The sequence below is a fragment of the Tympanuchus pallidicinctus genome, unplaced genomic scaffold, assembly GCF_026119805.1.
Source record: "Tympanuchus pallidicinctus isolate F22 unplaced genomic scaffold, pur_lepc_1.0 scaffold7, whole genome shotgun sequence".
NCBI classification, from domain to species: domain Eukaryota; kingdom Metazoa; phylum Chordata; class Aves; order Galliformes; family Phasianidae; genus Tympanuchus; species Tympanuchus pallidicinctus.
This window is the reverse complement of record NW_026294791.1, coordinates 15,359,094-15,386,141: the sequence shown is the minus strand read 5'-3', so window position 1 is coordinate 15,386,141 and position 27,048 is coordinate 15,359,094. Positions and strand designations below refer to the sequence as shown.

The 27,048-nt window shown below is 38.0% G+C and overlaps 1 protein-coding gene across 2 annotated transcripts in view; it reads left to right on the top strand.

Annotated features, from left to right (window-relative positions):
• TGFBR3 (transforming growth factor beta receptor 3) overlaps positions 1 to 27,048 on the top strand; it is a 116,703-nt gene that overhangs the window by 72,017 nt on the left and 17,638 nt on the right. For both annotated transcript variants that reach the window (XM_052666541.1, XM_052666539.1), the window contains 8 exons: positions 8,051 to 8,234; positions 13,900 to 14,068; positions 16,324 to 16,471; positions 19,887 to 20,076; positions 21,272 to 21,582; positions 22,352 to 22,501; positions 24,206 to 24,337; positions 24,600 to 24,776. In XM_052666541.1, coding sequence (XP_052522501.1) covers positions 8,051 to 8,234; positions 13,900 to 14,068; positions 16,324 to 16,471; positions 19,887 to 20,076; positions 21,272 to 21,582; positions 22,352 to 22,501; positions 24,206 to 24,337; positions 24,600 to 24,776 — 1,461 coding nt within the window. The remainder of the gene's footprint in view (positions 1 to 8,050; positions 8,235 to 13,899; positions 14,069 to 16,323; positions 16,472 to 19,886; positions 20,077 to 21,271; positions 21,583 to 22,351; positions 22,502 to 24,205; positions 24,338 to 24,599; positions 24,777 to 27,048) is intronic.

Below are 27,048 nucleotides of genomic sequence, written 5' to 3'. Positions count from 1 at the left end.
GGTATACATAATATTCCAGTGCTGTGCAAGACAAGGAAGTCAGGTATGTTTCAATAGCCATATTTTAGTGCACAGGTGTTCTTGGAAACTACAGATGCTCTTATGCTTTGTGTACTCTTTTTTTTTTTTTTTTAATGTGAAAGTACTCACATAGAAAATAAATTAGAAAACAGATGCTTTTCCTGAGCTTTGACTCCTGTTGCAGCTGAGTTCTCTCAGGTTACCTGGGAGAAGGCAGAAGGGTGGAGAGTGATTATTGAAGCTGTGGAAGTGCCAAAAAAGGCAAATTTCTGCAGGAGAGTTATAGAAAGTAAGTACATGGTGACTGTCTGGTACGGTGTTAATGTTGAATCTGGCTTAGATAAGATTATTTTCAAAGAGCCTATGTCAGTTATGTATATCTTGATGGGTTAAGTTGGTGGTGCCAGCAAGTCCTGAGTTTATTCTCATGATGCTGAAAATCAGCAGACCTAATTATCGTACTATTTTAATTTGAAAACACCTGAAATATAGGAGTGCATGAAGTCTGCCTGACCTAAGTCACTGAAAATCACCACTTTGACTACTGATGTATCTAGACATATTAGTCTGATTGGATATTCTTACAAATATACAATAGCTTGGGGACTGGGCCCTTTCTGTTGGAGAGTTCCTAGGATGAACCATCAGCCCCCTGTAGGAAGAGCGGCACGCAGATGGGAAAGTCTGCTTAGTTCAGCAAGGGGAATATTTAGCACCTGTGCTAAATACTGCTTTTTCTTCAGTGGGAAGAAATTGTAGGCCAGAATTGTACCGGAAGGAGGCAGAGGGAGAGAGAGTACATCTTCACTGGGGATTAGCCTGGTTAGATTACAACAGATCTCAATTTTATGTAAGCTAGACAACACCTGCAGAAAATACTTCTATCTTTGATCCTTTTACAGGCCAATTTTGCAGAAAAACCTGACCAGACTTTTCCCACCACCATACATTTAAATTTCTGTATAACAAAATAATTTCCTCCCTTCCCCCGAAGTCATTATTTCACTCCTTCCCTAAAAGCAGTTTATTAAGAACATGTCTTGGCAGAAAACCAGAAGGTTTATGAAGCTGCCCAGAGAGAGGGTTTTGCAGATGCTGCTCGCTAGTGATTTCTCTCTTCAGATTTGTTAGCTTTCTCAATTGCTTTTATAGCCTAGGAACGTCTTTATTGGGCAAGTGAAACTAATCAGAATTAAATGAAAAAATGGACCTCAATCCTTTTTGCTTTCCTGAGAGAAATCACTGTTAGAGTAGATTCTCCATCTCCTCCCTCCCCAGAAGTCTGAATATCTACTTCATAGTACTGCTTGTGGTATTTGGTTAAGGATGTGGTGCTTCAGCTCTTTCTCTGAGTTAGTTATTCAGGTAATTGGCTGAATAAGAGTTATGGATGCGAAAGCACTTAAGAAGTGAATAACCTGACAGGAGATTGGTAAAACGGAGGAAGCAACAGTAATAAAAATAAATGCAAAACCAGACCGTGTGCTGTTGTTTTGAGATGTGAGGAGAAAAAAAAAAGAAAAAGCTGTAAAGAAAAATGAGTGATAGAGTGATTGAGTTTAATTATTAGTCATCTGTTTATTTCTAAGAAAAAAAAAAAGGGATGGTCTTATTTCTTCAGCCAATAGCTAGTGTATTCCTTTTACTTCATATGGCTGACATATTTTGGGTCTCTGCCACCAAACCACAAGCTGCTCTATGGTTTGCACTAGATTTTGGATGACTGACAAAACTCACTGAAAAACAAGTGCTATTTGTTTTCCTGTGCCTAGAATTTAACGGGAAATCAGGAGACTTAAGTTTCCAATCACTTGCTAAACAGACCCAGATGCGAACAGAGCGCTCTGCTAGAAGAGTGAGAAAGGATAGGAAGTGCATGGCTAGTGATAAATATAGTATAAATAGTGACCTTTCACTGTTCAAAGTAAAATGCTGTAGATTTTCAGCGTTGTGTAGCAGTGTGAAGAGGAATTTAAAGGGACGACTGCATTTCCACAGAATCCTGGGTTTGTTTTTTGTTTAAATCTTCATAGTTCTTCTACTTAGTAGCAGGAAATAATCCCATGGTTGCCCTTTTCCACTTGGCAGAGTTCATGTTTCCCCTTCCCCTTCCCATACCATTTCCGTGCTTTTTGGAAGGAATGTGAAAATACCATTAAGTGTCTAATTAAAAGCAGCGTTTAGTAAACAGTAATGTTTATTATGCTTGTCACAACTGTAAAATTCCTCAGACAATGTCTAATTTAGCCTGATTTACCTCCTGACAAAATCATGCTTTTCTAGTCTGTAGAACTGTTTTCCTCCCAGAAATTTCAGAGACTATATATGAGAGCTGTTCTTGGCAATCAGCTGGAAGGATTTTGTCAGAAGTAGAGATAGTAGAAAATGAGAGTGCTTAATACATGTGTAACAGTGTTGCATTGTCTGCATTCAATAAAATGGAATGTGAAAGAGCACAGTAGTTCTAGTAAAGCATCTTTAAATACTTGGATTATTTTTATTCAAAAGTTCCTTCAGGAAATGTTAGAGGGGAGAATTTATATTTTTGACTTATGAAGCTATGTTCATAGCAAAGAATTCTGTTTGTGGTAGCATGATGTCCCAAAACAGGGGACATTTTTTACGGCACAGAAGTATCTTTTGCTTTCAGTGTAAAGCACTTTAATCTGGAAAGAAATATTTCAAAATTCCCAAGTTGCTGGTAAATATCAGAGGAATCTATGCAAGTCTGTGTGCCTTAGTTTCTCCTTTCATGGAATGGTCAGGCCCTCTTCTTTTTTGGAGCTTGGTTTGCTCATGCTATCACAGTTCATATTAGATTCTCTCATGTCCTAAGTGATTTAAGCCATTTTTCAAAACTCACGCTTAATGCTTGGTGTTTCATTAAGCTTTGAGGGTGGGCTCCAACAAAAGCTTTGTCTGCATCCGGGGCTTTATGTTAAATCAAGTTGAAAGAGCAAGGAAAGAAACAACATTCTGGCACTTGGAGATTGGAGTGGACCCATTCTGCAATAGGCTGAAGTGTTTGGAGACAGATTCCTGTGCTGATTTTTGTCTTTTCTATACTGTCATAGTTCCTTCCTGTCCTCACTTGCTTCAGTTGATGGGGGTTTTGAAAGTGGAAGTTCACAGAAGCAAGCAGCACATTTTGGCAGACTACTGGTGTTAGTGACGCAGAGATAATAAATCACAACAGGTTGTTATTTAGTCACTGATTCCAGTGGAAAGTATAGCTACACTTGCCTAGATATGCTTTAATTCACTCCTTCTCTAGCTAGGTGGAATCTAGCTTGAAACAAAATCCCTGAAAAAGCATCTGCTATCTTATTTTGTTCAGATCAACTTAACGTGTTGAACCTATTAAGATGGTATTAGATTACCGTGAGGTGAGTGAACAGTTGCCTGTGTATGTTAAACTCCTGCTGAGCCCTGAACTTTGGGGACAGATTTATCCTTCATGTCATTTTTTTTTTTCTTTTTCCTTTTTATCATGATTCTTTCTATGGTGGTTCTGAAAATTGTACTTGCTTTGATGTGGTTTCAACTTAGATGGAAAATTTCTGGATTTTCTTTCCAGATGCATATAAATGCGCAAGTGTGATCCCACGGGGCTCTAATTCCTATCAGGTTCTTTGATAGTTGGTGAACTCAACATCTCTTCAGAAGCAGAATTAAAATCTGCAGATAAGATAATGCTATTTCTTTCACATTTGTTCTAAAAACAGTGAGAAAAGGAAGTGGAAGTTTGTCATGATTTTAAGTGGTCTTGAGAACACCAAACTGAAAATGAAAAAAAATATACTGCTATCTGAAAGCATCTTATCTCTGTGGTTTGTAGGGAGTAATGCAAAGCTTATAGATGCTGCACAAATGTGCAGCATGTTTTATGTTGCACCTGATTTCAAAAGCAGCCACTTACCAAGAATTGCTCTGTTTGTGATTATTGTATGCTGCTTTTTTTTAAGCAATAAAGGAAATATTTTTTGAGTTTCAGGGTACTTGATCTTTCTCCATTTGTGGCTTCGCTTTTTCTCTGTAAGAGGTCTGAAGTCTGTCAAAGTACATTATCAAAAAAGCTACCGAGTCCTGACTCTGTGTAGGCTGCTATGAAAGTTGGTGCAAGATTTTTACTTCTACTCTGAGTGGATTTACTCCTGATGTGTTCTGTCACGGGTCTGATACTATCTAGAAACATTAAAGGGTGCTGCTTTTCTTCTGCTGATTTGTTTGTTCCGTTATGGATGGCTTTGTTGGTCACTTGTGCTGGAGGGACCTTGGTGAGTGGCTGTTGCTGTGAGGAGAGGGAATGATTCATGCTGTGGATACTTAACTTTGTGTTTTGAGTCAATGTCCAAAGGTATCTGACTCTCTCAAGGCTAATTTATGAGCTTGCTTCCTACTTGGGTGTTCTGAGTTACAGCTACATTAAATTCTTAAAATGTCATAAGGCAAACAAAAAATAATATCCCCAATATATCAGGTTCAAAGAAAAGAAGGAAAAAAAAAAAAGACAGAACTTTAAAGAGAGAAGGAAATAGGTAAAATAAGAAACAGAAGTTGCTGTTTTGAGTGGCTGTAGTGACGTGCTCACCAGTGAGATGACTTATGGCTGGATCTGAGGTGTTCCTTCCGGTGAGCAGTAACTGGCGCAGTTTGGCACTTAACGCCAGGTAGCTGATGTCCCAAGGTGCCTTGGCAGCACTGCAAGAACAATTTTTGTGAGACTGGAAAGTTTTTTTAGAGACACATAAAGGTTTGGTTGTTTTTTTTCAGGATGAGAGATCCTTGAAGTTTCCTTGCCTCTGTACAGTGCAAAGAAAATTTCTGTTTCTCCCAAGGACCACTAAGTTACATCTAAGTAGTAGTATGTGTAATTAAAGTAGGTTCCTAAATATGTTTTACTACTTGATAGAAAGCTCAGAGTTTTGTAGCAAATGCAAGATGCTGCACTTGATCCTCATTCCCCCTGACAGCAGAGCCTTTTGAACTGCATTCCTTGCTGTGGAATACTGCTGTCTGTGGACGGTGTATTTTGGGCCTGCAAACTGATTTTCCACATCAGACTTGGAAGTTCTTCATTTAGCCTCAGAAATGTGGCAAAGCATGTAGATGACCTCAGCAACAGGGGATGTTTCTGGTGCAGTCATCTTTAATGCCCGCACAACAACAGGAAGAAATAGAGCTGGAGCGCTTTTTCCACTCTGCAACCTCTAGAAGTAACCACTGCAGGAGATGAAGTTGGGAGATGAGAGTGAACGTGGTCGCAGTTTCTTAATCAACCATTGGGCTGGGTAATGTGTGCTCACGTTAAAATTGTTGACATATTTCTAAGCATGTAAAGCATTCTTTTGTTTGAATGCTCTGGCTGCCATGCCTGAAGTACTTCCAAGAGGGCTGCTTTTGTTTTTTCTGAAGAGTAAGCAGTTAATGTTTGAAGCAGGTGTTGAAACAGTGATGGTCGCCTTTTTTGGAAGAGTTTGTTGAATTCTTTCCAGAAAAAATAACGTGCTTGGCCCACTTAACCTTACCTTAGATCCATGTAGTAAAAATCCTAACACTGGCAGGAACAGCAGAACTCTGCACTTCTTTTAAAAATGTAATAGTGAAACCATTAATTTCTAATTATCTTCGGTCTGTGATTAAAAAATGAATGATGATAAGCTTCATGTCTATATAAAGATGTTTACTATATAATCGTTAGTTGAGGATGTTAGTGAGAGACTTGGTGATTCTGCTTTTTGTCTCCCAGTTTCTTTCTAGTAAGACTCAGAAACTTGAGTGTGGTGTTTATTGATAGGATCTGTCCTGCAGGGAAACATCTGTCTTGCCCCAGAATTATACTGAATATTTGCAAGTTTTAATTAGTAATAAATGGAAAGCCAAGACCTTTGAGGAAGAAACCTATTGTTAACAGACACTTAAATATTTCAAATCCTAAATAGAAAATACAGTGAAAATGCATTATTGCAAGCAAATGCATTTCTTTAGACAATATTTTAGAAGTGTTAATATTTTCCTCTCCAATTTTCCTTAAATGTCTTAAAAGGTTACACTGAATTCTTTTCTCTGACACTGACCATGGAAAATACCAGGCCTATTATAAATTGTGTAAATCAACATCAATTGCTGTCACTCTTAGATGCACTGTAGGAATTTTTTGAGGCAGTTACGGAATCTTGGTTCCTGGCAGTGGAATGCCAGTATCTATCCAATGTACCTGTAAAATAGTAACTGTTGAAATCCTTAAATCCAGCAATTTTTACTCACAGGAGAATTTTCTTTTTTAGGCCAGGGCTCTACAAAGATGTCCCATGTGTTTGGATAGAAAAGACAGCATAGTTAAGAGGTGCTGCATAGGCTGTCTCCACATGACCTGTCTTGTACTGACAGTGTGGTCTTTGTCCTGTAAGACTGGGCACTGTGATCCAATGTTATTATGGAGATGCTCCATGAAAACCCATTCATGGTGTAACTGCTTCTAAGTAATGGAATTACAAAGTGAATACTGTTTGCTAAGTGCTGTCATACGTTGCCATCTGTTCCTAGTATTGTAGGAGAATCCTAGATTTTCTCTTATGTTAGAGTCTACTTTCTTATTTGGTAAGGATGGTATTTTCTGCGTTACAGAAGATAAGGATTAATTTAAAGGAAATGTGTTCTGATGGTCATATGAAAAACAATTAAGGAAGATCATTTGGAATTGAAACAAATATTAGTTTAAACTTTGAATGCTATTCTGGTGGGGGGAAAAAAGTCTTCTCTTGAGCAGAGTGTGATACATAGATAATAAATGCCAACATAATAGCTGGAAGCATGGAGAAGAACTTTTGAAATTGCTTCCATGTGCCAAAGGACATAATTTATGTGTTTACTTAGACAAATACTTGTATGTGCTAAACTGCTCAACAAGCTGATATAGAACATCACAAAATAATGCTGTGAAGTGAACTGTAGATACAGGGAAGATAATGGCTGGTTGTTATTAGTTAATTTTATCTAATTGGAGCCTGACTTCATATAATTTGCTTAAATAATTGCTGTTTAAAAGACTGGATGGGTACTTATCACCATTATCCTGTGATAGCGTGTAAATAATACTCAGAAGGGGTTGGAAATTGTTGCACTGTGCTATTTACTCTTTTGATCAACGCTGTTAGTTTTGAATTCAAGGAAGTAAGGAAGTAATACATTTTATTTTTTTTTTAACAAAGAAATCAAGTTTACTAGAAAGCCTTGATGTTGCAGCAGTATATATTAATATTGGGATACTTTCTGCCTCCAGGCTTCTGTCTGATTTGTGCTCAGGTGCAAGAACTGATACACTCTATATTTTGACAATTTTAAGCACTGTTTTAGTTTTTCTGGTCAAGACGTAAGTTAATACAACCTATTTATAGTGATTTTTCTAAAGATGCAAGTCATCTGCTTTATGTGCTAGATCAAAGCATTTCTTTTCTTACTCTAAGTAAAGCAGTAGTGTGTATAGCCTGTTTCATTTCTAACCGTGTCTCTCCATTGGTCTTTTCACTGTGCCTGAACTCATGTTCTTTTGGATTTGGAAGACCTTTCGGATTCGGATTACCTCAGTAGTTCCCAGGTTTATTGAGCTTCACATACTTCTCTCCCTTCACTTACCTGGACTCTGTTGTTTTAACCCCCTCCCATTTCCCTGCTGTCTTCCTGTTCTCCCCTTCTTCTCCTCTTCAGCCCACATGCAGCATTATTATACTATTGTCAGCAGCCGACATCTGAGACTGGTTTAGAGACCTTTGATTCAGCTGCCGTATGCACTCCAGCCGAACTGATAGGTTGGGAACACTGTGCTGTTTAAAATAACTGCATTAAAGTAAATAATCTCTGCGAATGAATCATTATGCAGATGTTAAAATGCATGAAATTTAGGCATGAAGTTGGAAGTAAGCTGTAAACGTGCAGCTGATTTGGGTGTGCCAGATGATGTTGCTTAAACAGGCTGCATGTCTGTGTGGATAAATGTACCGCATTAAAATTGCGTTTTTATTTTCATCAGGTGTCTTCAGGTTCCATTGTTTGGTTCGAGAAGGGAAATTTCTCTTTGTCAGCCGAAATGGAAGAAAAGAATTTTCCTGAGAGAAACGAACATCTGTTACAGTGGGCCCAGAAGGAATATGGAGCAGTGACATCTTTCACCGAACTCAAAGTATCAAGAAACATCTATATTAAAGTAGGAGAAGGTAAATCAAACGAAAAGAAAACAGGCAAACAAAACTCAACAGAAATGTTGGAACTTCTCAATCTTGAGAATAAATTTCATTGTAGTATTTCATTGTTTTTTGATTTTGATTGTGAAACAAACCTCTCATTTTCCAAAGAGATATGTTATGAAGAGGATGAGGCAGAGAAAATCAGGTGTAAAGAACAGACGTTAGGTTTAGTCAGTTTTTTAATGAATTTTAGTGCCATAATTTTATGCTTATAAATTCAGGTACAGGATCACAGGCTAGAATATTACAAGAAAAAAAAAAATTGCCTTTTTAAAGAAATATTCTACTCGTGGTGACTGTTTAGGTGCCTTCAAGATTAGAGTGTAGAACCTGAGGAAAGTTTCTATAAACTTTCTGAGGGCTATTTCTAGAAATACATGAGTTGTCTTTTGTTTTTCTTATTCCCTTGCATAAGGATACAGACTACTCTGAGCAAAGAATTATTGTCTTTCTCATGAAGATAGGTCATCTCGGGCTGATCTGATGTCTTTGTGTATTTTTACCCTGATGATTAAGGTTTCCTATCCTTTTGAGCTGGGCTAAAGGGAGCTGGGAAAGTACTGCAGTGCCTGAGGGATTTCATGGCCCATGTTAGGGTGGGGCTTTGGCTGTGTGTGCAGCTGAACAATATCAGAAAAATATAAAAATATGAATCTATGCAGTAGCTTCTGGATCATGCTTATATTATCATGCTACAGATATCTTCTGCAAGAGATTTGTATCTGAGCTGTTCTTAACTCATAGTGATACAACAGGCACAGCTTTTCACTGTGATCTTGGAATAAGGCTGTTGGTTCAGGAGAGTTTTATAAACTGCTTATCTTTATTCAGATTTATTTTCTGGAACACATATAGAGAGCAGAAGAAATTTATCAGCAAAAGCAGCTTTCCGTTATAGTATGAGATGATGGGGGGTGAAATTTGCTTTATTTGCAGGCGGGGGATGTCATAAGATTTCAGTGTTCCTTTAGTTCTTTGAAGATGCCATTCAAGTCTAGGCAAAACCAAACGCAATGAGAATAAAGGCTGGTAAAAGTGAATTGGAGCTGTTCTTTGCATTGCAGCTAGAGATCCAGCTGTTTTGAAATATTAGAAATCAGTAGAAGAACACTTTTAACAAAAGTACTGGGGGCTGAGCATTGACTAGCACCAGCAGGCTGTGTGACTTAGTATCACTTCAGCAGTATTTCTAGAGAAACTGCTGCAGAGTGGATCTAGTTGGCTACCAAAAAAAAAAAGCGAAAACCAAACCCAAAGTCTTCTGTGGCAAAAACACCTAATCCTCACCACCTGTATACCATCATTAGATTTCCTGAAGCATAAGGCTTGTCCCCCCAAATCAGAGCATGGCTGTGTTGGTTTTATCCAAAACATGCCAAATTTGTACAGGATTCCCCTGCATGATTTTTGTTCTGCTTGGCACCAGTCTTGTATTTTAATGCCAGAAGATCATTCAGAAATACATTTATTAGGTTATTAAAGTGCTCTTGGAACATATGTATGGGAGTATGGTCTCTATGTTACAGAGATAAGCACTCAATTAGATATGTCAAAAAACATATAAAATTGTTTGTTGTTTTGCTTATCTCCAGTTAAACAAAACAGCTAAATATGAGAGCTTTGCATCATGTTTAGAGTATATTTAAACACAATTTAATTAGGAGTTAAGTACACAAAATGGAACTTGGCAAGCAACCAACATCAGTTTCTGAGAAGGCTCCTACAAACTAGCTCAACTGTAACCATATTTGATTTAGACTTGAATTTTTGGCAGAAGAAATAAAGGGGCGGGGGGAAGTGGAGAGATCATGCACATGTATTCCTGCATAGGAGAGGGTCAGTTCTTGAACTGTAGCAGTCATGCAAGAAGTTCTACGAAAAACACGTGGGACATGGACCTGATCTGCTTCTCTGCAGAGTGAACAATGGAATCAGTGAGTTCCACAAATCACAGTGTATGCTGATAGGCAGCTTAGGCTTTTCCTACAGAAATCACACTACACAGTCAGGTACCCTCAATTGCCAGTCTCTGAATTCATGGCTAGAGTTACTCATAAAAGAAGAGGCTGCATGAAGTCATTCATTCTACACAGCTGATACAGAATTTAATGTGGGTAGTTAAATGAATACTGCCATTTTATCTTTATTCAAGTTAAAAATATCTGAAATTGGAAGACATAACATTTTAGAAGTTGGTGCTCTAGCTGAATGCAAGGAAAAGAGAATTCAAGCCAGAGGAAAAAAAAATCTGAAAAAGGATGATCTGTCATGGAATAAAACTGCTTCTGATGCCATGAGTCTCTGAAATCAGTTTTGAGGCTGTGAGTGAAAGGCAGCTGAGTATGGAAGCCTGCCAAAACTGGGTTGGGGCCAGGCACACCTGAATCTTATTGATTCCATCCATCAAGAGCTTGAGTGTGGCTGATCCAGCTCTGCAGGGGTGGTGAGCACAGTGGAAACTTAACCAGGCTAGAGTGAGAATTTTGAGCTGGGAGGCCCACAGAGTAGGGATGTTGTGGTCAGCTGGACTTTTGTGATAAAAGAGGTGACAAAGTGATAGCCATGATGATTGCTATCAGATCCTACAAGGCTGGACTGCTCACAGAAAAAGTGATGTTAGAGCATATTTTTCTATAGAAAAAAAGCTGATTTAGTTCCTTGTGGCTTAGTAAGATATGACATACAGGTCAGGGAGACTTATGAGTTAGCTAAATGTTACCTCATGCAGCCGGTACCACCAATCTAAATCCAGCACAGGTGCGCTAGCCTGGAGGGCAGCCTATTTTCAACACATTTAAAGCAGGGAAGGAGTCAACCATAACAATAACAGGTTTGAAAAAGACTCCGTGTACGATCTGTTTACAAACTAACACTGTGCTCCTGTCCTGGCAGAAGCTGGAGCTTCAGTCCTGTTGCTGGGCTGGTGCCCTGTACTTACCCACACCTGCAGACTTGGTGGGTTTAATACTGTAGGTTTGTGCTCTGTGCTATGGTTTGTCCTGCCAGTGCTTTAGCTCACTGCTTCACAGTGAGTGCTGCTAAGAGCTTCCTCCCTCCTTGCAAAGACTGCAGCTGCTTTCTATTTTTTAATGTGGTGCCACTTTAAAGTTGATGTTCTGATCTCTGTAGTGCTAAGGGCTAGTGAACTGTAAAGTGCTTCCTGCATTTTTTTTGCATGTAGAGGAGTGGGAGAAGAAAATCCCAGATACCTTGCTCATCCTCAGCTTAGAGTTTTGGAAGGTGAGCTCTGCTTGGATGGGATTTTTATTGCTGAATTAAGCTGCTGCTGCTAAGACTGCATGTCTTGGAGAGTGATACCTGATTAACAGCTCTTATTTGCACAAAAATTGCATGAGTTAAAGCTGGGTATTTAAGTTTTATCCAGTTTAGCCAAGAACCTGTGGGTGATACCTAATGTGTATAGAAGAGAGCAGCTGTTGTCTGTCCTCTTTAAAATGGAGGTGTTGCCCACAGGAACTCCTGTTCCTGTGCCAGCAGCTGGGAACAGTCAGGGCTGCATGCCTGTGGCAAGCAGGGCTCACCCGCTGTGGGCCTACAGCTCACCTGGTGCTGTTGCAGAGGAGCCTCACCTTGGTGCCTGGGGAGATTAGGGAGGCCTGGGGCTTCTAGATGGGCTCGTGGGCTCTGTTTGATCAGTTGAATTGCAGACACCCGCAGCAACCTTCTAAAGTAACTAAACAGCACTGAGAGGGAGAAAAAGAAGGAAAAAAAGTATGGTGACCAAAGAAAGAAGAAATGAATCTACTCTTACAGCCCAAATCTTGGTAACTGACTGACAAGAGTAAATGCATTTTGGTTAAGACGGGGGCAGTAAATGTGTATATCAAGCATCTACTGACAGAGTTAAAATGAGTGCAGAAGAAAGGCGTGTGAGGAGCAGGGGCCCGGGCTGGGGAGCATCAGCGCTGGTGGCAGCAAGCAGCGGTTCCCTGAGCTGTGCTGACGCGGCAGGGAAGGGCCAGGAGCAGGAGGCGAGTGCTTTGCCATGGTCTGTGATAGCACGTGTGGTGATTACCCACACACTGCTTAGAGGCTGGTGTTTTATGGGTTTAACTGTGTTGTAGCACAGCAACTGAGAAGCAAATACATAATATCTGTGTGTAAGTATGAGCATATATATATAACTTCAGGCTCAGTATAGATCATTTGGGATCACTTTCCATTCTGTGCTGTAGTGGGAGGAGTTGGCAGGAGTGCAGCTGCATTCAAGGCTAATCTGGCAGGGCACGCACCAGATGTTGGAGGAGTGCTTTGCTTGCACAGTATGAAGAGTTACTGCCTCATGCAGCTTTGACAGGTTCTGTACAAAAGGCAATAAGGTTAAAATTCAAAGACTGCTTTGTGTAAGATCAGGAGAAGAAATTCTCCTAATTGTTTTCACTGTAGCTTGGGTCACAGGAGTCTCTGAGCTTTCTGAGAAATTGTGTACCACATGCAAATGCACTTCAGGGATGATACATCAGCTCTGATTTACGAAGCAAATGCAAACAGTGATCTCCACTCAGTTTCTAGGAATTTGTCCGCAGCTTTACGTGCGTAATGCATTATATTCTTTCAGATATTTTTCTGTTGTGCTACTGATCTTAAAAGGAAAGCCTTCTTTGTAATGCAAAGGTCAATGGGGCAATGGTTTGGAATTCTGTTCTTGTAAGACTTTGTCTTGAGCATGACACTTAGTCCTTCTGTGTATTATGGTAGTTCGTACGTAAAGCTCTCTCAGAAATGAAGTATTTATGTATGCTGCTGCTTGAAGTGCAGCAATGTAGGCTGTGCATGAGCACTTCATACCAAGACTATTTTTTAGTTTAATTTTGTACAGTAATTAATGTGCGTGATCAGCTAGACAGTTGAAACCAAAAAAAAGATTACCTACTCTAGGATTTCTTCACTTCGGCGATGAGTATTATATCAGCCATTTATTTCATCCTTTTCTTGCTATATTCAATTTTCCATGTGTAAGAGAACTGTGATATTTCTAGACAAAACTGATTCTGACTACACAAAATATAGGAAAATATACTGAATATGGAAATGGAACATATTTTCTGTGATCTTTTAAATATATTAAGTTTTTAATAACAAGAAAAAAAAATCTAAAGGGAGGAGTTAACACAGAGGCTTTGAGTTAATTTCAAAAGAAATATGAGAGAAGCAAATTAAATATGTTATTAATTTTGAAAAACGTTCACGTATTTTCCTTCAGTATTGTTTTCAGGTTTCTGTTGGGGAAGGGAGGGAGTTCATTAAATATTTGAATCTGTAGTTCAAAAGTATGTATTTTAGAATCACAAAATTGTTCAGGTTCACGTCTTCAAGATCATCAGGTCCAACCGCAACCTAACCATGCTACCCCAACTCTAACAGCCCTCTGCTAAATCATCTCCCTGAGCAGAGGAGTGGTTTTTTTTGCAACAGTTACCTGCTTTTCAACATTATGGTGATTTCTCCTAAGTACTTAAGGTGGGTAACAGATGAACCTCTTGTGCTTGAGATCTGCATCATAAAATACAGCGCTGCATTGAAGTACATGCTGTACGTACATGAATGTAAGTTGATATTTATGTATAAAGCTACTCATGCTTTCTTTTCTTTTTTTTTTTTTTTTTCTTTTCAGATCAAGTTTTTCCTCCCACATGCAACATAGAAAAGAATTTTCTGTCTTTAAATTACCTTGCGGGATACCTACAACCAAAAAGAGCAGAGGGGTGCCTAATGTCTAACTTGGTCCAAGAAAGGGAGGTTCACATAATTGAACTAATCACTCCAAATTCCAATCCATACAGGTAAGGTATCATGAAAGATATAAAATCTGAAATCACAGCTAGATCTTTCCCTTCTGTATTGGAATTTAAATGAAGATAGCCTTTTTAGTCATTTCATCATTGCAGGAAGAGCTTGGACCTTAACATTTTAACTTAAGTAGAAACTAGTTCTTCATCATGTAAAGACTCTGGATTCTGCTTCATGATTCCAGGATTTTTCTGGGCAAGACCATAATGCACAGTTTTTATGGATTTTACTTTTCTGTCTAAAGAAGGACAGCAGTCTTGCTCAATCAATTGATGTTTTCTAGTGAAATGAACAAGGAGGTATGAATAAGGACAAAATCTGACAGGGATTAAAATACGCCCACTGAATGGGGAGATGAGAGAGGAATTAAAAGTAATTTTGACCTGTCATAGGTATTGATGACTTACAGTAAGCCAAGGGCACTGATTCCCAACCAGGGGTCTAGAGGTCATGAGTGATCTGTGATCCATGGTAAGAGTGTCACAGTTCTGCAGAATCATAGCCGTATTTTCTGTAATGTTTCTGGTTGAGCATAAGGTATAGTTTGATAATCTATAAGAAAAAGGGTTAACAACAGTCCGTTCATTTTTAGAAGGTTTATAAATAGTTGTTAGGAAGATTAGGTAGCTCTCTGTACATGTTATTAGAATTATCTAAATTGTCAAAAGTACTGTAAACTGGGAAGCTAAGATGGTCAAAGCATTCATCCTTTGCCTGTCTTTCTTGGATCTTAGTGGAAACATATGAATTGTGTTTGCTACAGATAATCATACCTGGAAAAGCTCTTCATAAGTGCTGAGTAATGTTGCTAGAACAGAAATTTGCCATGGAACTTATTTTTGCAAGAAGTAAAGCACAATTTCAGCAGAGATGAGGTAGAATTAAAATGTCGTCTGTTTTCTGCAGACTGGCTTTCCAGCATTGTCCACTTCTGCTCCTTATGCATTATATTTCCCATCTCTAGCCAGGAAATCACACAGGGAGACAGAGGTGGAAGATTAATTATCTCATTGCACGATGCTGAATCCAGGGTCTGAAAATACTCTCTTTCCTAGCAATCTTGGCAGAGCAAGAAAGTGCTGAGGTGATAGAAGGCAAGTAGTTAAGTCCTGCCTGTCTGTGGCAGTGGATAGTAAGCCCATTTTGAATCATGGTATTAGTTTGTAGCAACATCACCATGAGTCTCTTACAGCGTTATGTGATGATTAAGGCCCTGTTTCTGTTCCTCTGGGCATTTAGCGTTGGCTGACAGTGCAGGGTAGGAGTTTGTTTTTTAGATGATAACACTGCAAAATATTTAAGTGTTACAATACTAAGAAAGGCAGTGAGTATGTTAAATCTCTGCTTGCTTCATAAATAGTTCCACAGCTATCTTTACAAACTTTATCTGCACAGAAGCTGAAGTGAATATATGTAAAGCTACATGAGATAAAACAGAAGATGCCAAGATATCAAGTCTCAATGTAGAAAATTAGTTGAAACTTGATATTTGGAGATGAGCACATTCTTAGACGTATGTTCCCATAAGATTATTTGGAAGTAAAGGTTTTTATGTTGAATTAATATTTTGCATGATGAAATGTTATTGCTCTACTTACTGTACTGAAGTGTTGAAAATCTGGATAATGTTCGTCTATTTTCCAGTGATCAGTAGGCTGTACATCTGTTTTCTTGTGTTTTTAAAGTATATATCCAGAAGTATTGGAAACTAAATAGGACAGATTAATTCCTCAACACATACATGATCCTAAGCAAAGTAATTTCAACAATTTAACTGCATAGACAGAGACATTGCCTGATACAGCATTTTTGTGTTTTTTGGTATTAACTTGCTTGTCTTTTTGCTTTTTTAAAATACTATTTTGAACTTTAATTTTGTTATACCCAGAGGAAACTGAAACAGCTATATTTAGCCACAGCTGGAATGAAATAAGCAAAGAGTGTAAAGCAAACGGCTTGCCATATAGCTAACCTGCCCCAAATAATAGCTGAAATGAGTAGCTTCTTTGTAAACAAAGAAGCAAACAAAAAAAAAATTGTCTAAAAAATACTTGTATCTGTTGCAGTGTAAAATCATTCAAGAGTAAATGGAATAACAATCTGTTTTGCACATGTTGTGTTGTCTGGGATAACCTCCAGCATTTTAATCAGCTGGCCAGACAGTGGAAACATGATGGATTGGAAGAAGGTTGATAGCTGGAAATTTCTGGCACTCTGGTCTTACTTTCCCTCTATTTTCCACACACAGTGCTTTCCAGGTGGATATAATCGTTGACATTAAACCATCTCAACCTGGCGCCAAACTTGACAGAAATGTCGTACTTATCCTCAAGTGTAAGAAATCGGTCAACTGGGTTATCAAGTCACATGATGTCCAAGGAAAGCTGGAAGTCATTGTAAGTTATGGCACCTTGATTTTTTTGAGAGGTACCATGTATGAACAGTATGGAATCCATTTGAATGTGATATGCTACTAGTCCATATTGATTTTTTAATGTATTCTAAACTGCTGGTGCTGATGCAAACCAACATTGCAAGGAGTAAGTACAGAAACTGTACATATTTCTTTTCTCCTTTACATACTGACCAACGTGTCCCAAAAGCCAGATAGTTACTGCAAGGATTTAGTCTATGTTTTCTTGATTTCTGTTGAAGTACACTCACTGTTGAGTTGAATCTTCATCTCTTTTCTTGCTGTTAATTTGGTGAATGAATCTACAGGTTCATCTAAGAAGTTGGAAAGATGCCTATGAAATCAGAATAGATAATTCTAGATATAAGTCGTACACCCACATTGTTTTACAAGTGAAAACTGCGTTTTGCCTTCCACTTGTGATTCTAGTGGTCTCCAGCCTTCTTCCTTGCCAGTATTTCTGTCCCCAGCAAGTGTTTGGTCAAATTGACCTCACCTCTGCTCAGACCGCAAATAGTAGGTTTTATAAAATTTAAAATCAGGGTCTGTAAAGCTGAGCATTTGAAACCATACTTAAACATAATTGGAAGCTCCAATTCAGAATGGTTTTTGGCACAGGCTCTGTGACTCAGCATTGTTTCTACTAAGAAAATAAACCTTTCCTTTTTTGGAGAGAAAGAAAACCTAAATAAAAATTAGATTAGGCTTATTTCTCTCTTAAGTAGTGAGTTGAGTGCATTATAATGTTGAGCTTAAAGTTGAGCTTAATGTTGGCTCGAATTTTAAGAGAAACCAATGTTAAGGAAAATATGGTGGTGTTGCTCAGGAAATTGTCTGAAAAGACTTTCTAGTGTTCATAATGAAATTCTCTTCTGATCCTTGGCACGTCTTGATCATATGGACAGGTAGGGCTGATGTAGTAGGTCCGAAAAGAGTGAGATCAAGGTCAATTGTTCAGGATTAGCACATTTAAACAAAAGATCAAAAAACAACATTGCACTTTAAACTTTCATTTTGGGTTATTTAATAAAGTTCACTGTTGTATATTTAGACTGTTCTTCTTCCACATGATAGAGAATTGTGCACTAGTTCACTTCAGTGACATGTTTCAAAGCCATGAAGCTACCTCTTTGTAGATGTGAATTTTCAGAGAGAGCGTTTTTAGGAGATTTTAAAATGTCTTAAAATGCTGCAATTTTATTCAGAACAAAGAAGAAATATTATTATATTTTGTTCAAGTTCACCTTTAGTAATCATTGAAAGTGTGAGTAAAAAGTATAAGTGAAACTTTTCTCTAATGGGTGGCAAAAAATAATATTTTATTTAGGTCAGCAAAAAGAGAAAGTAATGCAGTATATGAAAATGTCAGTGTTTTAAAGACTGTATGTTTATGTTAGGATTCGTGACTGTTTACTGGCTCATTCATATGGATGCCTAATTTTCCAAATGTGTGTTTGTTCTACTTTATATGGGGGAGGGAATTAAACAACCACTTATTATTTAAAAGTACTGTGAGGATTTAGGATCTGTTAATATTTCTATTAAGCTAACGGCCTTTCCAAGCTCAAATTTAGACAATACATAGAAACATTACTAAACAATTAGGTAATGTTTCACAATGTGCTTTTTTATTAGTTGAGTAGGTTCCATGCACTTCGATTTTCCTGATATCTTGCCCTCAGTTTTAGTCTTGAGGGGATTGACAAACTGAGAGTGAAAGGTTAATGCTGTGCTGCCTCAACCCGGAAAGCTTGAGTGAAGGTCCAGATGCAGAGATGATAAATGATCATTTATCATTTCCCACCTTGCCATGCTCCTTGAAAATTGATGGGCACAAAATTGAGTAAAGAGAAAACAGTTTGGGTAAAATAATTGCACGCAGTGTATGTGTAATGTGTTTTTCATGGGCTGTGTTCAGATCCTGTTTGTAGCCTTATGTCCTTACATCAGCTTGAGTTTCTGTGCTTGTTGGACTATCTGCACTTCACGTTGCTCCCTTCAGAGTAGGTGTCTTCTTACACAGCTGTGTACAGATTGTGCAGTGGAGAAAAAAAGTGAAATTGCAGAAAGATTTGATCAATTCCACTGTATTGAGGGGGGTAAAGAGTGAAAGAGGTAAAAAGCACAGAACAACAAATCTGTGATGATTCCAGAAGCTTGGAGGAGTTGTTCTTTAATGAGGAAAACTGCCTGCCAGTTTCTGAAAGGATCTCTCTTTTTGGAATAGCTTTCTAGGCAGCTCCATGTTGATTGCCTGCACTGTGCAAGGGTGTTGACAGGGCAGGCATATGAAGGAAGGTATGCCTATTCCTGGAAGCCCTTGTGATTGGTTTTGTTTCATTAAGTTGATGCAAGACTGAACTTTTACAGGCGCACTGTGGCATGGAGAGGTATAAACAAGCTCTGAAAATGTTCAAGAGCCAGCTAGAACTGAAAAGTTCTGGGATAATATTTGTTCAGCTGTCTCATTTTAACAAAGAAAAAGAAGGGGAAAGTAGAGAGGGAAATCCAGCAAAATTGGGATGGCATAGAAATTCCAGCTGGTCGAAGCGGTATGGTAATATGAAAATGTGTGATAAATCATATCCAGATTTGTATCTATTGGAAAAATAAAATATTATTTCACCCAAAACAATAATAAGGCACTGAAATTAAGATACTCGTGGCTTCCTTTTTGTTTCTTCTGTTTGGTGGTATTTACTGGTCTTTGAAAACTAGTAACAGTATCCTCAAACCAGACACTGTCACCTAAAATTCCCTGTAAGTTCTGAGTGTTTGAAGTATACACAATTGGGTCATTAGAAAGAAAAGAGGGAGGGAGCTGAAGATAAACAATATACAGTCTCTATGATGGAGAATATAATCAAGCATGGAAATTAAGTGTGTGCTGTAAATTGAAAGATGTAATCTGCATGTAGAAAAAGCAATTCAGTCACTTTGGAGGAATTGTTGAGTGGGTCATCATGCCCTTTCCTGCTGTGTATTTTCAGCTTGTTATGTAGTTCGTAATGGAATTGTTACAGTGATAATAGTGAAACTGTAAATGTAAAAATAAATTCCTGTATCTTTAGCTTTGTGGGAATACGTATTTAAACATAAGATGCCAAGCACTTAAAAGAAAGTTGAAATGTAATATCAATGCATATTTTCTGTCTGCCCCTTTGACAGCTAGGGATGCTTGTTATATATCCTTTCGACTTGCTTATTTGGACAAGAAAACTTTCTCCATGTGTGCAGCACTTCTGTTTTTAAGGTGGCAGAGTTTATTTTATTTTATTTCCCAGGTGATCTCAGTTTGCTGTTAAGAGTAAAAGTTTTCAACAAAATATCACTGTCCCTAGTCCACGTTAAGTATCCTTAAATGGTAAGTAATGAACCATGTTTTTCTTTGTTTGCAGACATCGAATAGTATTGGTTTTGGAAAGGAAACAGAACGATCCATGGCTATGAGTAAATCAGTAATACCCGATATTCCTTCCTCACATGAGAGTTTGATCAAGTGGGCATATGAGCATAAATATAGTCCAGTTACTTCCTATACAAAAGCCCCCGTAGCTAACAGATTTCATCTGCAACTTGAACATACAGGTGAGCTTCAAGATGGATTTTTATCATATGGTAGAAATAAATACTGTGTTCCCAGGAGTATGATCTTCTAAAGGTCCTTTCTCAATTTTGGAATATTGTTGTTGGGGATTGTGCTATTTTCACTGCTCCTTGTAAAGTATGCTGCTTGTATGTGTAAATGCTCATTTAAAATTAAAAAATAAAAAACTGTGGCTTCTTGGTTAGAAAATTCCTGACAAATTGTGTTACATCCTGAAGTGGAATTAAATGGTTATATTCTGTCCAATTCAGAAGCTTGACCATGCTCAATATTCATTGGAATGAGACTTCACCAACTGCATATTTTGTTAGTCAATAAATGCAGTTTTGGTTTTTATCAAAAATATGAACATGTTTCTTTGGACAATTAAATGAAAATTTGAATTGTTGACTGAAAAAGCTTGGTTACCAGAAAAGTCTGAGTAACTGGAATAAATACAGCCATTTTTTAAAAAATTAATTGGTCAAAGTCACTGCTGACTTAAATATACCCTAGTCCAAAGAAGCTAATAGAACTACATCTCCTTTGGTGATAGTTCTGAATTTAAGGCCCTAAAAATACCGTTTTCTTTTTTGATAAAGTTTATATTCACATAAATTTTATCACTTGCACTCTTCTGGTTTCCACATAATTTTCTATTTGGGTGAGGTGCTAAAACTTCTGAGCAGTACTTCTGAGCAGTACAGCCTGCAATCCAGGAGATAGTGTTCTCATTTCCTCATCTTAAAGTTAATTCTAATTTAACTTCACTCTAGTTATATAAGTAGTTCCTCAACAGTAGAATTTGTATTTTCAAGTAATAGAAGAATTTTGTAGGTTCATATGACTGACTGATACTTTAGCAGCACTAAACTAGTGTATTTCTTGGGTATGATGTTTTCTTTATGTTTGTGGTGGCCTTTTGCATACAATGAGGCCCATTCAAAGTCTGTTTTTAACTATTAGTGAAGCATATTTCTAGAAGAAAATAAACATACCGACATTAAGTGCCTCAGTATCAACTATACTGTTGGTAGAGGAATTGTGGCTAATAAAGTACAAAGATGATGCTTTATGGATGTCTTTCAGAAATTCCTTTCTGGATAAGATAATGGCTTTTTACATGAAAGTTCTTCAGCTCTGAATACTTTTAGGAAAAATACCTAATAAGCCAAAAAACTTTTTTTCTACCTTTAGAAGAGATGAATGATGAAGAAGACCATTCTCTTCCTCCAGAGCTTACAGAACTGCTGCATGGTGCAAAGAATCCTGCATTAAGTGATGGCCTGACTTTCCCTTTTCACATTAATAGAGGAGGACATGACACAGGGGGAGAAGGAATTTTCCCATCCAGGGATTCAGTGGATACTTTAATTAATCATGACTTTGAGCATTCCCTCTCAAAACACAAAGAACCTGAAGAAGTTCAAGGCAGTGCTGATGTAGCCTTGTCAATAAAGTGTGATGACAAAGTCATGACAGTGGCTGTAGAAAAAGATTCTCTGCAGGTAAGTGTGGTCTCTTATCCTCAAATTTGGGCAGGCTTTTTTGATCAGATTATTTTATTTGTATTTTGATGGAAAACAAGTAGTCTAAGATTCAAAGCAATTTTCACCCTCCTGACCTTCCCCTGCTTCCCTCTCCCCCAGGAGTTTGATGGGGAAACTGTACTGTACCTATTCTTTGCCATAACTCTTGTTTCCTCTTCTCAGTAATACAGTAATTTGTAGAGAGCTTTCTGATTAAGGCTTTGCAGGATTGATTCTGTAGAAAACTACTGCGTTCAACCATTGGTCAGTTTTTAATTTCTGTCGTACGATGAAACTGCTTTTGGTAGCTTCGTAAGGCCTGAATATTTCAATGAAAAGGCAGCTAAGGGAATGGAAAGCTGGAGGGTGAAACTATATAGTCTGCTGTTACCCATTATGTGCTATTTTATTCTGTCTTCACCATCTACCAGCTGACAAGTCACTTGAACCCATTTGCATTGTGGAAAATAGCTTGATACAGACTAAAACATTTTTAATTCAAGACCAAATAGAGTTTCTGTCAGTGGATTAATAATGAACCTGTTGTTTCCTTTGTTCCATGTTACACTTATTCCCTGTCTGTCAAGTATAACAACATTTTGAGATTGACCTTCCCTGGATGTCAGTACAATGAACTTCATTCCCTCTTATCAGTAGTCATGAACAGTATTCTGAGCTATACTTTAAGAAAGGGTCTAACACAATTTCAGTGGAGGTTGCAGCCATTTACAAAGCATCTTTGTTTTAGGCAAGCGGCTACACAAGAACTGAACTCTCATTGCTGGATCACTCTTGCAAAGCCAGGATGAATGGTACCCATTTCATTCTGGAGTCTTCGCCGAACAAATGTGGGACTCGGACATCGTATATCTTGGACAAGATTGTTTATTTTAACTCTGTGAGTATTTTACAAAGTGGAGCCTTCTTCTCTGCTGCACAGCATAGTGATACAAGGAAGCCACTGTAGTTAGCTTTAGCCTTCGCAGGAAGGAGGCATCCTGACCTTTTCCTGTTGAGCTCAAACCTAGTTCTAGCTACAGTCCCTGTATTCAAGAACATATGAAGGCTATACATTCCATCTGACCTTGTGGTCAGATAGTATCCTATAGGAAAAAGGAGGAGTTGAAGTTGCATGCTTTTACAAAATTACATGGCTGAACCCTCTGTACCAGTTTCAGAGAAGTTGCATCTACTTTTCTTGTGCAGTTTAGATGTGCCCACACTTAAGAAGTAGGTATGTTGCTCTAAGAAGGGATAAGAATGAAGTTCTGTGATTGCAGAGAGCAATACCATTTAACTCACGTACTGGATTGCTTAAGATGTATTCTTTCTTTTAGAATGGTGGGTGAAAAGGCTTTCATAAGTGAGGAAAATAGATTGTGCACGCTTCTCTCTTGTGTTTTGGATTCATATTTATTTGCTATCAGTTGATGCATGCGATGAAGAGGCTCTGAGTGTTTTTATGTGAGTGATGATGTCGAGGAGCCTACTTAGGTTCTACCACTTTCATGCTGACTCAGTTTATGACCTTAAAAATGTTGCGACTAATCTGGGTTAGGAAGTAATGACACATTTCTCTGAGCTTTCCAGTGCTTATCTTTGGCAAATAATGGAAAGCCACTGGTCCAACCCAAACACTGCTAAGGCAGTCTGATCTGACCTTGCCTGACTAAATCTGTAGAGCCTGACTTTAGAAAAAGTCCTAAACCGAGGCTGTAGATAGAAACATCTCCAAACTGTAGAATAGCATGTGTGTGGAGCTAAGTATTGTCTTTGTTCCTGTATTATATTCTGTTGTGGTCCAAACCAAAATGGATATTTAATGCTTCTCTCCTTTCTCCATCATGTCTTAAGAGCCTTGGTTACTTGCTTAAATTCAGAATTGTGCATGGTATCAGTGGAGTCCCAAAGAGGGATATGCCACTTCGTAGTGGTTGCTCTGTGTCCAGGAAAACAAATTTGAAGTCTTTGAAGGATGGGGATGAGCTGTGCAGTTGCAGGGCATAGGTTACTAACAGAGTGAAGAAGGCTGCTAAAAGAAAACTGGAATTGTCAAGTGAGGAAATGGAAAAGTGTGCTAAGGAGGAGTGGAAGAGCTGAGTAGAAATTCAAATTGAAAAACAAAGAAAAAGACATAATTTCTTTGGATATGCATCTCAAAAAATGCAAATGACAGAAGAGAAAAGCTTTTAATGACCCTAATACTTGCAGTGATTTTTTTCATGTGTGCATCAAGGAAAACTGTAAGTTGTGAAAAATCACTTCAGAAAGCCATCTTTTCTAATTAATGTTGGCTATAGAAGTGCTAGAAATAGAATGGAAATACTGAAATACTGTTTTAGATACCAGCACCCAGACCAGCATTTTTTATGTCTTTGCTTTCTGAATTCTGGAAACAAACTAAAGGACTTTCGCTAAACATAACCTATGTATTTTCAACAGCTTTGTGTCAAGCATAAGAGATGTTCTTTTACCATCTTTTTAGCTGGTGCACTTCTTTTGGCTTTCACATTGTTGTGAAGAGAGAAGAAAATAATAATTGTAAAGAGAGAATGCTCAATTATTATCTAATTTTATGCAATTTGCAATATGCTGTGTGCAGATTGTCATTCAGCTATCATCACCAGCAGAAGGCAGCAGCTTTGATGATGATGACATGGAATCAGGTGATAATGGATTTCCAGGGGATGCTGACGAGGGAGATGTTACTTTCTCAAGCTGGCCTGAAATAGCGGTATGTTACTCTTGGTTTTGCACCTGACAACTGAGAAAAACCTCTTGTAATTGGCAGTTCACAGAGATTACATTAGTAATATAGCAATTAACTTGTCTTTACCACTTTTCCTTCCACTTCAATTTCTTGTGACCCTGCTGAAGGGTTGCACTAAGTAAAAGGAATGTGGGAGGGGCATTACTATATACTCAAATTTGTCCTTTCTTTGCTACTACTTCTAACTCAGGATGCATTTGTGCTTTTATCTTTTTTGTAATTTCAGTTTAATTGCACGCTGCACCAGCCAGAGAAAGACTTTTTTAATCCTGCCATGTTCTGGCCTCCTGAGCCACACATCACTAATGTGACCTTCAACATGGAACTCTACAAAACCGATCTATTCCTTGCTCCCTCCCAAGGACTCTTCTCTGTTGCTGAAAATGGGCCAATATATGTAGAGGTAACAAACTGAAAAAGGCTCTCATACTAGCAAAAGCATTTTGCAGGGCTGTACAACTCATTGTGCAGCTGCCTTAAGTAGATAGGTATGTGCTTTTGGGGTGGTAGAGAACAGAAATTGTGGGTTTGATTTTGACTACAAGCAGGACAGTGCTTTTGGTTGACATCAAAAGATCCTTGCAGAATGCATGAATTTAAGTACAGGGTCATTCTTTTCATATCTGCTTTACTATTCAGAACCTAACAGTGGTCTCTAAGTCTTTGCTCTGACCTGGCAGTTTTTGGTGAAGACTTCAGGGCTTATTTTTATTGGATAATGTGGTTGAACCTCAGATTGTAATGAAGGCATGGAAAAAAATGGTTGCAAGTGTCTGTCTTCTACATACTGGTGTTCTCAGGTTACAAAGTTAATACAGGTTCTGATCTGTCTCTGAAGTACATTCAAACACTTTGTTTGAAACACAAAAGTGTTTCAAACACTTTCTTATGCTAACGCACGGCATCTAAGGGTATAAAATAAATGAACCCAACAAAGTCAGCAGCCATAAGCATAGTGGCTCATTTAACACTAGTAGTTGTCATCACTTTTTCAGTGTATTGTGAATCTTTCTCATTCTCTACCCAGTGAAGAGGTTTCTACTTCTTTCGAGAAAGGTCATAAGGATTCATCCCAAAGTAGTTATTTTAAATGACTTTCTGAGTCTTTGTAGTATGATACAGCACTGCATGGTGGAAACAGAAATGTGAAAGTGGTATTGGAGCTCCAGATTCCTGTTTCCTCTCATTTGTAGTATCCTGCTTGTTGTATTTTCAGTTACTAGAGCAGTTTTCTGCTTCCTTTCTTTAAAGCTGCTGTCCATTTAAGGGCGTCTAGATAGCAGATGGTCTGTGAAGGTCTTTTTTTGTTTTCTTTTGTTTTTCTATTTTCTCATACTTTGCCTGAGAATAAAATACCAGCTAAACAGTGAAAAGAGTAAGAAGCTTTGGCTTTACCATAGCCTCAGTACCTGTCAGTGAAGCCTTCTCTAAAGGGATCTACTAGTCTCTAACACCCTCATTAGAGATCCTTAGCAAGCAGACTTGGGAACTATATTTGTGACCTTTAGTTGATGGTAGTTTTTGTCTGTTCTGAAGATCCTTAGTTGTTTTCTGCCTAAAAGACTTTAAACAATGGGATAGTGAAAAGTTCTTAAGACAGCTGAAACAAAAAGAAGGTATGTCCTCATCACTGAAGAATATTCATTTATCATAATATTCATATCATCATAATATTTATCATAATATTCGTATCTTCATACCAATGTTCATAAAAGACACATGATTTTTTTTTTTTTTTTCCGTTTGGATAAAATCTTCTGCTTCCTTCAGCAATCTGGGGTGAGTCCCCTTGGCTTCTAGCTCTTGGAACTGATCTGGTTCTGGAGCTGTTTTTTCAGACAAATGTGCTGATTTCTTCACCATTTGTCCTGGCAAATCCCACCCCCCTTTTTTTTTTCTGTTTCTCCTTCTTGCACAATGGAAAATGTATATCAGTTTTGGACTTCTGTGATTTCATTTCTAACTGACAGACATTTTTACGTTGTTGTTATTATTAAAAAGATAATTGAAATAATTTAAAAAGCAAACAAACCCCCCACTGCTTATGATCTGCTTATGATAAATTACTTAAGCCTTCATCTGTAAGAACTTTCTCTGCTAAAAAAATCTTGTTGGCGTCTGAACATTTTGGCTTTTTTTCCCCAGATTTCATTTTCTTACCTTATTTTGGTCTCACCTTCCTACTGTAGCTCTTCTTGTTTCCTCGAGATATTGTGCATCTTTTTATTTGCGCAGTGTTGTTTCATAACTCAGTAATATATTTGTCCTTCATGTCATGTCTCTTTTCAAACTAGTTTACACCACCAGCTTCTTTCCCTCTCGTTATCAGTGCCTTGGTTTTCACTCACCCCTCTTGTTTCTTGTTCTTTTTATGAAATAATCTCTTCTGGTTAGATGCTTCAGCTCATCCTTTCATCTTTGATTAATGCTCACATGGTGAAAAAAGGGAAATGCCGTTCTTCACTGCACAGCTTAACATCCAAAAATGTCTGTATAGACCACAGGAAAACTTGGAAGGCTCTTAAATATACATGTAGCACGTAAGAACTAAGTACACATTTAAGGCACATTTTCTTATTTCTGAGAAGAAAATTATTTCTTGTGAAACTGTTTTCATCACATCATGTTAAATGGTCCTGTTATTTGTTAAGACTAGCATGCTTCATTTGTTACAA